The sequence below is a fragment of the Pelodiscus sinensis genome, chromosome 4, assembly GCF_049634645.1.
Source record: "Pelodiscus sinensis isolate JC-2024 chromosome 4, ASM4963464v1, whole genome shotgun sequence".
NCBI lineage: Eukaryota > Metazoa > Chordata > Testudines > Trionychidae > Pelodiscus > Pelodiscus sinensis.
The window spans coordinates 26,906,245-26,919,235 of record NC_134714.1 but is presented as its reverse complement, the minus strand read 5'-3'; the positions used below and the strand labels follow the sequence as shown (position 1 = coordinate 26,919,235).

Sequence of the window (12,991 nt, the reverse complement as noted above, 5' to 3'; positions counted from 1 at the left end):
CTGTGAACTGATCTTTTGCCCTTAATCAGCAGGCACACAGATGATTTTTCTGTTCTGAGGGGCACACCTTAAAAGACAGATGCTCAATCCGTTGTTTCTTCTTGGCCCACATTTTAAATATCGAGAGAGAGAAGAATCAAATTACAGCTCTTTGAGCAATCCATGAAAGCGTATTTGATTCTGGACAGGAGAGATTCACGGAGTCTGAATAGAGGAGATTATCCACAGCAAGTGTTGTAGAAAGCAGGCACTTGACCACTTGTTCCAGCAGGAAGTCCTCAAAAAGGGCATCGAGGCCATTGACACAAAGACTTAAGGCCCTGACTGCCCTGACACGTGCACTCTGACATCGTGAACTCTGCACTGACTGCTTTGGTACAGACTCCAGGAAAAGAGACCCATGTCATCTGCTTCGCAGAGTGCCAAGCAGCAGACCCACAACAAATGCAATTGCAGGTTACAGTATATAGTGGGTTCATCCTTCAGGACGAATTAAAACATTTCTCCAAAGACTCATTTTCCAAGTCCTCCTTGATTGTGAGAGCTGGGAGCATGGTAATGATTATGAAGATCATTCAAGATACGATGTTACTGTTGCTTATTTTGACACCAGAACCATTATTAGTTCTGATATATGCCTTTTGAGTTACTGCCATCTTCTATCTCCTTATTACCAGGACAGGCACTGGATTTACTCAGAGTCTCTTTTCCCAGAGAAATACTTCATTTCACCATCTCCAACTCACTCATTCTCCCCTACATCACTTAGGGAACCCTGTCCTGTTAGACCATAAAAGGATCTGAGGGGGTGTCCTGGAAATACTCCATTCTGGGCACTCTTGTGACTGGTGTTGACTTGTCCAATGCCAATCTAGCCAGTACCCTTAATTTTCCATCTTCACTTTAATAGGCGTACTAAGAGATACCTTCCTGTGTGTCAAGGAGCATACTCTGGTCACATGTTGCCAGGAAAAGGCAGTGGTTTTCATCATCATTGACTTAAATAGCTAGGCCTCTCACCAGAAATGGAGGAAGTCCCTTATAAGCAAGTGGAGACTTCCCTCCCCGCTAAAGACGTCTTTAAGTTCTCCTTTATAAGACAGTCACTTCAGCCCCTGCACCAACCCTTGAAGCTAGGGCCTTCCAAGACCTGCTCCTCAAAGATATCTGAAACCTTGATTTTGGAGACACTGATCCTAGGGAATACAGACAAGTTGTTCTCAGCTGCTTTGTGCTATCAAGAATTTCCCCCCTCCCCCCAGTTAACAAGAGTATACTAGACTCAAAGTAGAAAAGTACCAAGTAATACTCTAAGCGCTTTGAACACTTTCCTAGGCATAGCACCCGGATTACTAACATAAGCACCTGGATAGTACCTGATGCAGAAAAAGCCCAGTCCATTAAGGGTACTTTGAAAGAAAATTTCTTGTGATCCTTATATCTTCTCTGTCAGAAGTTGGATTCATCTGCCTTACTCCAATTCTGTATCACAAACAGCCAGGCCTTGCTGAAGATATTTTTCCTTCCCATTTAAGCCACTGTACTATGGATCAGTGTTCAGAGATGTTATTGAAGAGAGCCAGATAGCAGCAAATGGATTAGTCTGTTACAGCTGCTAGATTACGTCCATGGCAATCATAATAAGATGTCTCTTGTGGCTACAGCTATCTGGGTTTCTGAGAAGTCCAGGCAACTATGGATCCTTCAAGGGAATGGAGCTATTTTGCAAATTGGTAGGCGCTATTGTAAGGGGAGTCTTCCTGACTTTTGAGAGATTTTAAAGTAAATCGCATTGAAAAACAATTTCAACTATACAGATAAAATAATGGATCTAAATTGGCTGTTACCACATAAGAAATAGATGTGGAGTTGTTGTGGATAGTTCTCTGGGAAAAATAAGTTTTGCTCAATGTGTGATGGAAGTTAAAAGAGCTATGAGTATTAGGAACCACTAGGAAAGTGATAAGGCAGAATATATTATAATATCACTATGAATCTATGGTATGCCTATGACTTGAATATTTTGTGTGCAGTTCTCGAAAAAAAAGATAGATTAGAATTGGAAAAGGTACAGAGAAGACCAATAAAACTTATTAGGAAGATGGAGGAGCTTGTACATGAGGAAAAATTAAAAAGACTGGGACATCTCAGTTTGGAAAAGATGAATAAAGGGAAGATTTGATAGAGGTCTATAAAATTATGTATGGTGTAGAAAGTGATTAAGGAAGTGTTATTTGTCCCTTTCCATAATACAAACACCAGGAGTCACCCAACAAAATTAAGCAGCAGGTGTAAAACAGACAGATATCCTCTGGCAAGGATTTCCACATGTTGACTGAGTTTTGTGTAAAGACCAAAATTGTAACTGAGATTAAAAAAAAAAAAATCCACTAGGTAAGTTCATGGAGGATAGGTCTATCAATGGTTATTAGATAAGAAAACCAGTGATTCAACTGATGCTCTAAGCCTCTAACTTTCAGAAGATGGAAGTAGATGATTAAGGATAAATCACTTCATAATTGTTCTTTGCATTCCTTGTGAAGCCTCTGGCATTGTCCACCATCAGGTCAGGATACTGGGCTAGATGTACTGTAGGTGTGAGCTGTTACGGCTATTCTTATGTCTTTTTGCTGCAGTTATTAGTGACTACTGTGAAATCACATCCTTCTCTGATATGGACTTGCTTATATGCATTGTGAGATGGTACAGAGTCTCTCCAATGTGTCAGCGCCACCTCCATCATAGTAGGAGAAGGCATAAACACCATAGTTTTGCTATGGTATCATACTACTGTGTAGATGGGACACTTACTAGTGAGGAGATAAGCATCACTTTCAATAGCTGATTGGTGAGAGAGATACTGAATTCCTTGGACGAGGGGAAAAGTGGCTCTAAAATAGACAAGGTATTGGTTGACAGCTACTGAGCTTACATTAGTTACCTTCTCTATAATTCTCATTCCGAATATCATCACCCCTTCCTTATTCCCTCAGTACGTCACTCACTGCTCCCTTCCCCATGCTTCCTCACTGCCTCTCACCTCTCTGAGGTAGTTCTGGACCAGTAGCCTGGGCATGGGCCAGCAGTGGAGTGGTGTCAATGGACTGGTGTAGTAGGGAGTTGGTACTGAGCAAGCTCTTGGACCTGGAAGTGATAGTAAAGTGAGGCCATTTCTTGCAGCTCAACGAGGAGTTACAGCAGTCTCAGTGGCCTCATCCCACCCCTGCAGCCCTGAAATGGTGCTTTTAATTATAAAACAGAACATTGTGACTCATCATGATCCAAATGGGCCTAGTCAAAATGAACATCCTTTGCTCTGCTATATAGGGTGGAAGGAAGCTTATAAAAGACAATTCTCACTGTCCTACAGCATTCTATAGTGCAGATACTGACAAACAATATACTGGGTATGCATTTTATAAAGAAGCAAGGGGGATACCTTCTCCTTCCCCCTTGAAAGGAACAATCAAGCTGTAGAAAGTACCCAGTGATCCAGGCGTCTTGCACAGCCCCAAGTGGTCCCTTCAGGATTCAGTCACATATTTGATATTTTATTATTGGATGACACTGCTGTTGATGTATTTGCCTCCAAGGACATTGCCAGGTGTCTAAACTCCTATTCTAGAAAGTATGCTAGCTAGGGTTCGTTACTTATGGCTTTCCTTCTGTAGTGTAATCGAGAACTTGTATGTACGTTCCCAATGATTCCTCTAACTTTCAAAGTGATTCTCAGTCAGGTGAGACTGAGCCATATTTATCATAATAGCTCCCCCGTTGGCTGAGTCAGTTCTAGTTGATAGACGTAAATACAACAGGTATTCAGTCACCAGTTGGGCTTGTGACCAGCCAGACATTGTGCTTAGTACCTAGACCATAATCTCTACACTTGATGGACTGGATGCTGTTTGGTCGAGCATGGTTAAAGCAGTTTACTACTTCTAAGTTCAAGAAAATCCTATTACAGAGCAGGAAAATACAAAAAGTTCTCAATATAGGCTGCACAACACTGCTTAGCTGTACTGCACAGCCTGGTACTGGAGAATCTCAATTGTTTGCTACAGCAAGCATGCTTTTTGCTTTACTTGAGTTCAGTTGAGCTACATCTGGCAGACGTATAGGCATATCATCCATCAGTATGGTTGATTTTCCTCTTTGTTTTTTTTATCCAACAGTTTTCAGGTTTCTCCAAGGCCTAATGTATACTTGATGTATCAGTCAAAGAACATATTCCCATGTGATCTCAAAGATCATCCTTCACCCTCTTTGAGTTCTAGTAGTTCACCTTCAAAATGGTCTTTTTGGAGACCATTACTTCAGCCAAGAAGATAAACAAGCTTCAGTTGTTCATGGTGGAGCCCCTCTATAATTTGTTCCATAAGGATACTGAAATTTCATGCAAAAGTTTCCCAAGATCATTTGAGTTCCACTTAACTGATCAGTTAACTTGTGTTTTCAAAGAGGTATTCCATGTAAGGGGAGAAGATGCATGTTCTAGACTTATCCAGAACTCTTCAATATTACATTGACAGGCCCAAATCTTTTTACTGTTCCTTGGTCTTTTTGTGGCAGTCTCTTGCTGTTCATAGGGCTATGCATTTTCACTCATTTCCACAATCCAGGATACAGTTTGCCAGACACCTACAGTGGGATTTACTGTTGACACGTACTGGAAGAATGCTTACCTTATAGTAATTGGTTCTTTCAGGAGATGTAGTCAGTGTGGATATGACACATCGTCTTTGCTTCTTGGAGTATTCAGCAGTCAGGGGCATTGATTTGCAAGAGAACAGAGGAGAAAGATGTGACCACTTCACCCTTTATGTTCTCTTATGGGAGCAGGAGGCAACACAGTGCATGTACTGTCCTGGGAGACATTGCTACTTAGAAAAGTTACCAAGTTCTAGAGAGGTTAGATATTGTGTAATTAAATAGTCGTGTAACCGCATCAAATTTTAGTAGTTACACAATTTGATAGTCCCCAGGGGCAAGGCTGGCATCCAGTACGTTTCTGGCCCCACTCCCTCTACAAACCGGCTTCCCACACAAACCAGCTTCCTGTGCAGACTGGCACCTGCCTGCCGCCCCATGCTGCTGCCTCTGATACAGAGACAGTTGTGCAGGTTGGGAGTAGCTGCTGTCCAAAGGGGATCCAAGCTCCCCGTGTATAGGGACTGCTCAACAGCATCAGCATTCTTACCAAGTCACGCATGTAAGGCCCCATAGTACGGGATCCAGGCTGACTGCAACATCTGTAACCACAGTTACTATAGGGAAAGTAGCAGTTGCCTTCTGATTCTTGGACCCGCATTAAAGAAAAAAAGAAAAATCTCTAATATTATCACCATATAATTGGTATTAGAAGCTTTGAATTTTAACAACATGGTAACCTTGAAGAGGATGTTAAAGATCAGTATTTAGATTTTGTATTTAACTGTAACTTCTTTTATATTATATGTATCAAGAAATGTGCGCATAAATCTATTGTAGTAATTAGAGGGTGGTTGTATAAGGATGTATTCTGAAAGCTTTTAAAATTAATTTGCTAGCCTGCTAAAAGAAGGTGTATGGGCTGTGCTAGCAGATGAGAAAACAAAATTTTATTTTTTTTCTTATAGTTTTAACTAATTGGGTTTATGTGATGCAGAGATACTTTCTTTGGAAACCATGTGTTTTAACATGTGTTCTTTCAAGGAATATAACACACCTGACATTGGAGTAGAAGCCCACTATGGTCGGGGGAGGGCTGGAGCATCCCTTACGTACGTGTGTATGTGTGTGTATGTCGGTCGGGGGGGAGCCCATGCCCCTTAATCAGTTAAACATGTTTAACTGGTTAACCATTTAAACAGTATTTTACATCCCTAGTGTTGGATTAAGACTTGTCATATAGCTTAATTTTTTTTCTTATTGATTTCTAATAGTTCAGGAGGAAAAAAAATCAATACTTCTATCTTCAATGCTGGTATTGCTTATATAGATTAATAAAATGGTGAGCATTGCTAAGGAATGTAAAGTATGCAAATCTCTCAAAACACCTGACACATTTTGAGTTGTGATAATGAAATTACTATAAGAAAGTTTCCCCCTCTTCCTTTAGAGAAGTCTTTTGGATTGTACATCTTATAACAGCTAGGATCATGTCTTTGTATATGGCGCCTAGCACAGGGAGGTCGTGATCCTGATTCTGGTGTGTCCTGAATTATAAATATTTAAAAGGTAACTGAGAAGACATAGTCAACTACAGCTTTGACCATCCCTGGTCCTGCACCCTTGGGACCTGACAGTTTTTGAACCTGGGAATTTGTCAGACCATGGGAGTTCAGTGCACTAGGGACTCCATTTTTCCTCCTTGCTGTCCTCCTGCCACTAGGATCTCTGCCCTCCCCACAGCAGACAGGGGGGTTCAGGAAGCAGAGCCCCTTTCTCCACAGTTTTGCTTTCTCCCTACAGGTGGGAGGCACTGCTTTTCCCCCGTGGTTCTGCTTTTCTCTGGGGAGGAGGGGACGCATTGCTGCCTGGAGCTCAGGGCTCTCTATGGCAGCTCCCATGCTGCCACTTGGGGGGTGGAGAAGGGCTGCTGCCACCTGGGACTCCACTCTCTAGGCCAGTGGTTCCCAAACTTTTTGGCATCACGCCCAGTTTTTGATTTTTGAGAAACCCTCATGCCCCTTCCCCCACCCCTCCAATAGCATCAAAACTTGTTGAGCAGCAAAACTTAAGGGGAAGGGGTGGGTCACCTCACACTCCCCGTGAAATTTCTTCACGCCCCCCAGTTTGGGAACCCGTGCTCTAGGCCTTCTAGTCTGGAAACAGTACTAGTCTGAACCCGCTGGTTTATCCCTGACAATGCCGGACCGGGGTGTTGCCGGACTAGGGAACTAGGGATTATGGAGTTTCAACCTATACTAGTGACATTAAGAATAAGATTATACAAATAAATAGTTAACTAGGAAGTCAAAAATGCATGTTCAACTGCCTCTCTTAATTAAAAGGAACTTAGCTTTTGGCTTTTTGTACAGCATAGCACTAAATAAAATAGATACTGAATTGTCTTATAAATCTTTAGGTGATATTATTTTCATTCAGCTTAGACTTACATTTCTCCAACATTTAAGTAATATGGACATGAATTTGGTGATCCACAAGGTACTGCAGAAGATAGATCATGTGATCCTTTTCTTTCTTGGGCCTATATCAGGATATGCGCTATTAACTGATAGGATGTGGGAAGTAACTCTTTAAATGGATAGTTTTCCCGATAATTGGGTTTATTGGTCTTGTCACTTCCTCTGAAACATTTGATATTGATCACTGTCAGAAGCAGAATTGGTTGGTATGTTTTCAATACTATAACTGAAATAAAGGGGCTTTTTTTTGTTTGCAATTCTGAAAGTAGCTAGATTTAAGCAGCTTAATATTTTTAGTTCATTTTGTAATAAAACATTTGAAACCCCAGACATAGTCCTATAGCATATACAGGACAGGATCATGGAACCATACTTTGTTCTTGTGCTCCTTTTCCCACAATATCCTCATTTTATGAAAAATTCCACTCTCTCTGTGTTATGGGATCATCTACCAAGAAGCACAGAAGAAAAGACGAATGAAAAGAAGAGTATATAAAAGCAAGACTCCTCAGCAGTATTCCCTGTAAGTTGTGCACTTTTGTGACCACTCAGAATAGATTCACATGCCACCCAGCTGATTGGCAGAGTGCCCACATCTATGTATTTTTTATTTCTACTGGTAGTGCACATTCACATGCCTCAGTGCACATATAAAATGTATCCCACAATAGATGGAAAAAAATCCACATATGGAAGGAAAAGATTAGAGGAAATGTTGCTCCTCAGTCCTTTAGTTTTTCTTTCTTCTGTCCTCCTGAAATCATGGATTCATTATCCCACTTTTTTTAATCCAGTTCCAACTTTTCCTCTAGTAATTGGTAAAAAGCATTAGGAGATGGCTACTAGAGAAGAGCAAAACTAAATATGGTCTGTTGATCCTACTTTGATTGTACAGGTTTCCATTGTCTCAGGAATTTTTAAGAAATATTGCACAGCAACGCTTTCTATATTAATATGCTGCTTTCTTTGAAGGACGCTTTTTTGGGGGAGAACTCTTCCAAGGAGAATAGAGCTCTTGTATTCCCTCTCTTTAGAGGAAAAATGGCCCTTACTCCATCTGCCTTATTATTTTGATTGCAGTTGGTCAGTCTTAGCGGTATGTCTAATTCTGGTGCAGTTTTTTGGTCCAGTGTCACTTTGGCTTCAGCTCTTCCCAAGTCTTTGCTGTCTGACTCCAGGCCTTCTCTTTCTGCTTCTCTTGCATTTTGGGTTTCATTTTCTTCTGTTCTGTTCCCTTCCATTTTACCCTGGTAGTCATCTTTTTTTTACCATGGTCTAAGATAAAGGAGCTCCCCAGGAAACCCAGGTAAAAAGCTATTGGTAGTGCCCTTTATGAATACATCTTAGGGCTTCTTAAAATTCTCTGGTGCATTCAGTACTTGTTGCCCCTGTGTCAGAGAGAACAGAATGTTTGGTAATATGCATATGTTTCTTTGGCACATAAAATTCTTTCTCTTGTAAGCTTTTGTGTCCCAGACCTGCTCAATTAAGTTTACTTTCTAGACACCTTGCCTCTGATTGAAACCAGCTTTCATTACACCACTGACTCATTATTGTCAATTCAGGGTATTTCCCTATGGTACATTTTCAGGAAACGTGTTGCAACTTCTTCAACAGTATCCCCGCAAGATGTATTCTTTGATGTTAAATTTTCTTAGTTATGAAAATGAGCTTTACTTTTTAGGCTCCTAGAAGACAGATATTTAGGACTTCATGACAAAGAAACTTCTTCCCACCTCCTCTTTTTGTTTAATTTAGAAATCCTTGACAACTGAACTCATAAATGGAGAGGTTAGGAATTCCTGTATCTTTTCCAAAAAGTTTATTTTTCCACTTAACATCTTCATGCTGGGAGGCCCTCTTTAATATTGAGATATGGATGAATGGATGTTCTCTGCAGCATTTCAGCCAGCCAGCCAGCCCACCTTTTGAGTAGAAGAAAATATTCCCATTTCTTTTTCCTTTCTGTGCAAGGCACTCATGTAAAGGAAGCTGCTCAGCTAAATCTGGGGTGGGATTTCAGTGTCTGTCACTGGAAGGGTGAAGATTAGTTTATTTTCCTCCCTTTCCTGCCAAGGACGGCATGATTCAGGCACTCCTGTGTACCTTTCATCACAATACAAAAGTTAAAAGAATCTCAGTGAACCTGAAGTCAAACTGATAAAAGGAATTGTTTTTATAGACCACTGATTCTGTTTTAACTCATTGCCACAAGATAATCATTCAATTTAAAAACTTTGTAGGCCTAAAAAATTTGGACACGTGTTTAATGAGAACATAGACAATTACATAAGCTATATGTTGTTAAGTTTGAAAGGGATATAAACCCTTCCCAGGATTTAAGTCAGCTTTTCACTGATGGGTTAGGAAGGAAGGATTGATAATGGGAGGGTAATTCCATAGTTTCCCCTTTCAGAGTTGCTTGCACCTGCTTCTAAAGCAGGTGTTATTGACTTCACGTGGGATACTGAAATAAATGGCCACTGCTCTGTTCCAGGATGGGCAGACAAAGCTACCTTAACTTCATAATACTGGCTTCTTCTGGTTAACAGTTGGCCATTCTCTTAAAACAATTTTCAGTGGACACACAAAGTCCAGCTTGAACTAGGTTAGTCATTCTTGCATCAGTAAGCAGTCACAGGAATTGAGACAACGTGGGTAATTCTGCTTCTTTAGAAAGGCCCAGAGGTATATAGTTAATTTCTTGTAGGAACTCAAGGGAAGAAGACAGGACCATGTTCAAAAGGGTTTCAGCAGCAACTGACTTGGGGACGCCTGGGGCAACTCTGCCTCGGGCTTCCTGTAGTCAGCTGCTGGTCAGTTTCAGCAGCGGCTGAATCTGGATGCCAGTTCCGACTTGCATACAGATTCAACTTAAGAACAAACCTACAGTCCCTATCTTGTACGTAACCCGGGGACTGCCTGTATGTTTATTTTCCTTTTATTTTCCTGTCGTGGTTACTACTAGCACACATGAGCATGTAGCTCCTGACCACTGTACATCAGGAAGAAAGCTGTCAGAAGTGGTTCCACATTGTGTTCTGCTCCTTTTGACACTAGACCAGCCGGTTTTCCAGTTTGCTTCCTGCTTTCAAACAGGCGCTGGAGCCTCTGTCTGAGAGACTATCATGGCTTGTTTTATCATTTAAGGCTGAGCTTTTTGAAAGAAAAATTAAACTAAGTAAATTTTCAGGAAATTTAAATCTTGTGTAGATGGCAGTGTTTGTTACCTTTACTGTTACCAAAGTATTGCAAAGTAACTGATGCAATCAGGGAGTAAATGTGAGAGTTGCATTTAATTGAATACTGTTTATTTTTAAAGAGATTGTGAAGGATGCCCACAGCCTGGGATTGGAAACGTTATTTGTAGAGTAGATCCAAACTAATTGGAGTTTTTATCCTTTTAAAATGCTAATATTGTAAACTATCTTCTCATAAAACTTCTATCTTTATGTCAAGATAAAATTTGATTCTGTTTTTTTTTTTAAACCTACAGATTCAGAAGCCACCCAAATGCTGAAGAAGAGATCACCGAAAAGCACAAGACCCAGAAAGAGAGTCCAGAAATAGATGAACCAGAATAAGATGTCCCTCTTTGCTTTGCTTTGTTTGGCTACTGTAGCCCTGGAATCTTTGCTCCCCCTTTTAATGTTTATTTTTACAGGCTCTGAAAAATGACTCTATTGCAGTTTGTACCTTATTTTGAAGAATAAATATTTTATTAAAGTTCATTTGTGTACTCCATGTACAAGTCACTACCCATAAATGCAGAAGTTTTCAAATTATGAAATAAGGTTGTTTTTAGTACTTGCATTTTTTCATGCTTTTGAAGGAACTTGAAGAGAAGAGATAATTGTGCCTTTTTTGCCCCTTTCTGTTGTAGCAAGAAAATCGGAAATTATATTAAAATGTTTTTGTGGTTTTGCATCTTGTTACCTTAAAAATAGCACTGTCACATCTCGTCTTCCCTGTTTTTGCATGAAGTCTTTGTGGATGTATAAAATATGGACGTAGCATTAATTGGAAGAGAAGGAAGGGGCTTTTTGAATCACTGTATAGACATTTCTTTTTCCAAGTATTTCTTGAGTGTTTGAATTAAATAGGATCAGCGGAAGCATTTAAAGAGTGAACAAACATCACTTCCCTTCTCAAGTCTTACACAACAAAATGTAATAGTCTGAACATAATTTCCAGCAATCACATTAGCTGTTTCATCTTATAGGTAAACTGTGTTCAGCTAGTGTGCATTGGTGAAAACCTTTTTAGACATGTCTACATTTTATAATATAGATGAGTTTTAGTTAATCAGGTATCATTTGAATGGTATTTGTATCAGTTCTTCTGTTGTTCGTTGTCTTCCTGGAGAGTGGGTAAGCAAGACTAGAATTTCTGATGTAACCTCTCTTGCTCCCACAAACCAAACACTCCTCAGACTTTCTTTTTATATCATATGGAAGTAAGAAAGGGTATAAATTCATTTTTCCTCTACTTGGAAAGACTTGGCTCTCATATTTGTCACATCAGAATGATGTTTTACTTTTGCTTATAGGCAACATGACATTCTCATTTGAAATTCCATTTTTTAAAAAAAAGCTGTATTTTTATGCTAAATTTCCTCATAGTGATTCTTGGCTCCAACAAAACAAAACAAAAAAAGCTTAAGTGAAATAAAAGAGTATGCTTTATTTGGATTTTTTTTTTTTTTTTTTTTTTGCATTTAGGGTAATTCAAAAAAGTCCTCTTAATTTGGCATAGACATAGTTCTCAAGAAGGAAATTGTGGTGTGCTAACCTGTTTAAATAGTAGTTATGAATACTGTACTGTATATCTTTATTTATTTCTGCCATTTTAAATGCTTGTAGGAAGTAGTTGTCCAGGTATCCCATATACTGAAATAAATGGGTATGTTAACACAAAGTGCCAAGAGTGCATTGATTAGGTGTTGACCAAGATTTTCTTTTAAAACCGGGAAATTAATGTTTGAAATTACAAGATTTTAACACTTACTGCTTTCTTACTTGTGGCTTTCTCAGTGAGTAAAGGAAGAAATAAACATGAGGCTTTTATAGGACTCTGCTGTGCATATGTATTATGGGCACGTGGCTAAAGTCAGGTATAGTACCACCATGTGATAATGCTTTAATTAGCTCAGATTTTCCTCCTCAATGTCTAGAGAGCATCTTTCCAGAAGTGAAGGTAAGAAGCTGTGGCAGCCTTTACATTTCAATCTTTTTTCCAATTAAAGTTTACTATCCAAAGTTAAAATGAAAGCTAAAGTAATAATTCAAAAGCACAGCACTCAAAAATCCCTCCAGAGAAATATTACAGGCAAGCAAATATAAATTTTAATCTCTGTTGCTATTTTGGAATGTGCAAAGCTAGCTTTATTTATGCATTTGTTCTTTATTGATTATTGAACATTTTTTAAAAAATCGAATGAAACACTTGTAAATTTTAATTTTCTATTTCTCCTTAGTAGTCAAGACCAGTGCTTTCATTTTGTAATAACCAACATCAAATTTACATTCACAAAGACATTTTATGAATATATTTTTGTTTGTGCTAATTTCTTTGTAATAAAAAAGAATGGTCTCTGAGGTGAGGTAGTTATTTCAAAGTCTTCTAGGAAGTGAAGGTGCTTTAGACTCTAGGTGAATGACTTCTTAGACTCTCTGCTCTTATTTAGCTTTTTTGTGACCAGGGTGCAAAAGCAGCGACAGGTCAAGAAGCTCACTATGTGCTATCTGTGAACTTACATGGTACTTTAAGTGTGGGCAACAGTAGTAAGCAGAAGATTGGGTTGAAAAGTGTGGTAGTTACACTTGGATGGCAAAAAAGGTGGAAAAAATACAACACTTCATTGA

The 12,991-nt window shown here is 39.4% G+C and overlaps 1 protein-coding gene across 3 annotated transcripts in view; it reads left to right on the top strand.

Annotated features, from left to right (window-relative positions):
- The window catches only part of VRK1 (VRK serine/threonine kinase 1), a 57,691-nt gene extending 46,833 nt beyond the window's left edge, over positions 1-10,858 (top strand). For all 3 annotated transcript variants that reach the window (XM_006123753.4, XM_006123752.4, XM_075926613.1), the window contains one exon: positions 10,624-10,858. In XM_006123753.4, the coding sequence (XP_006123815.2) occupies positions 10,624-10,697 (74 nt within the window). In that variant the 3' untranslated portion in view covers positions 10,698-10,858. The remainder of the gene's footprint in view (positions 1-10,623) is intronic.
- The last annotated feature ends 2,133 nt before the right edge of the window (positions 10,859-12,991 follow it).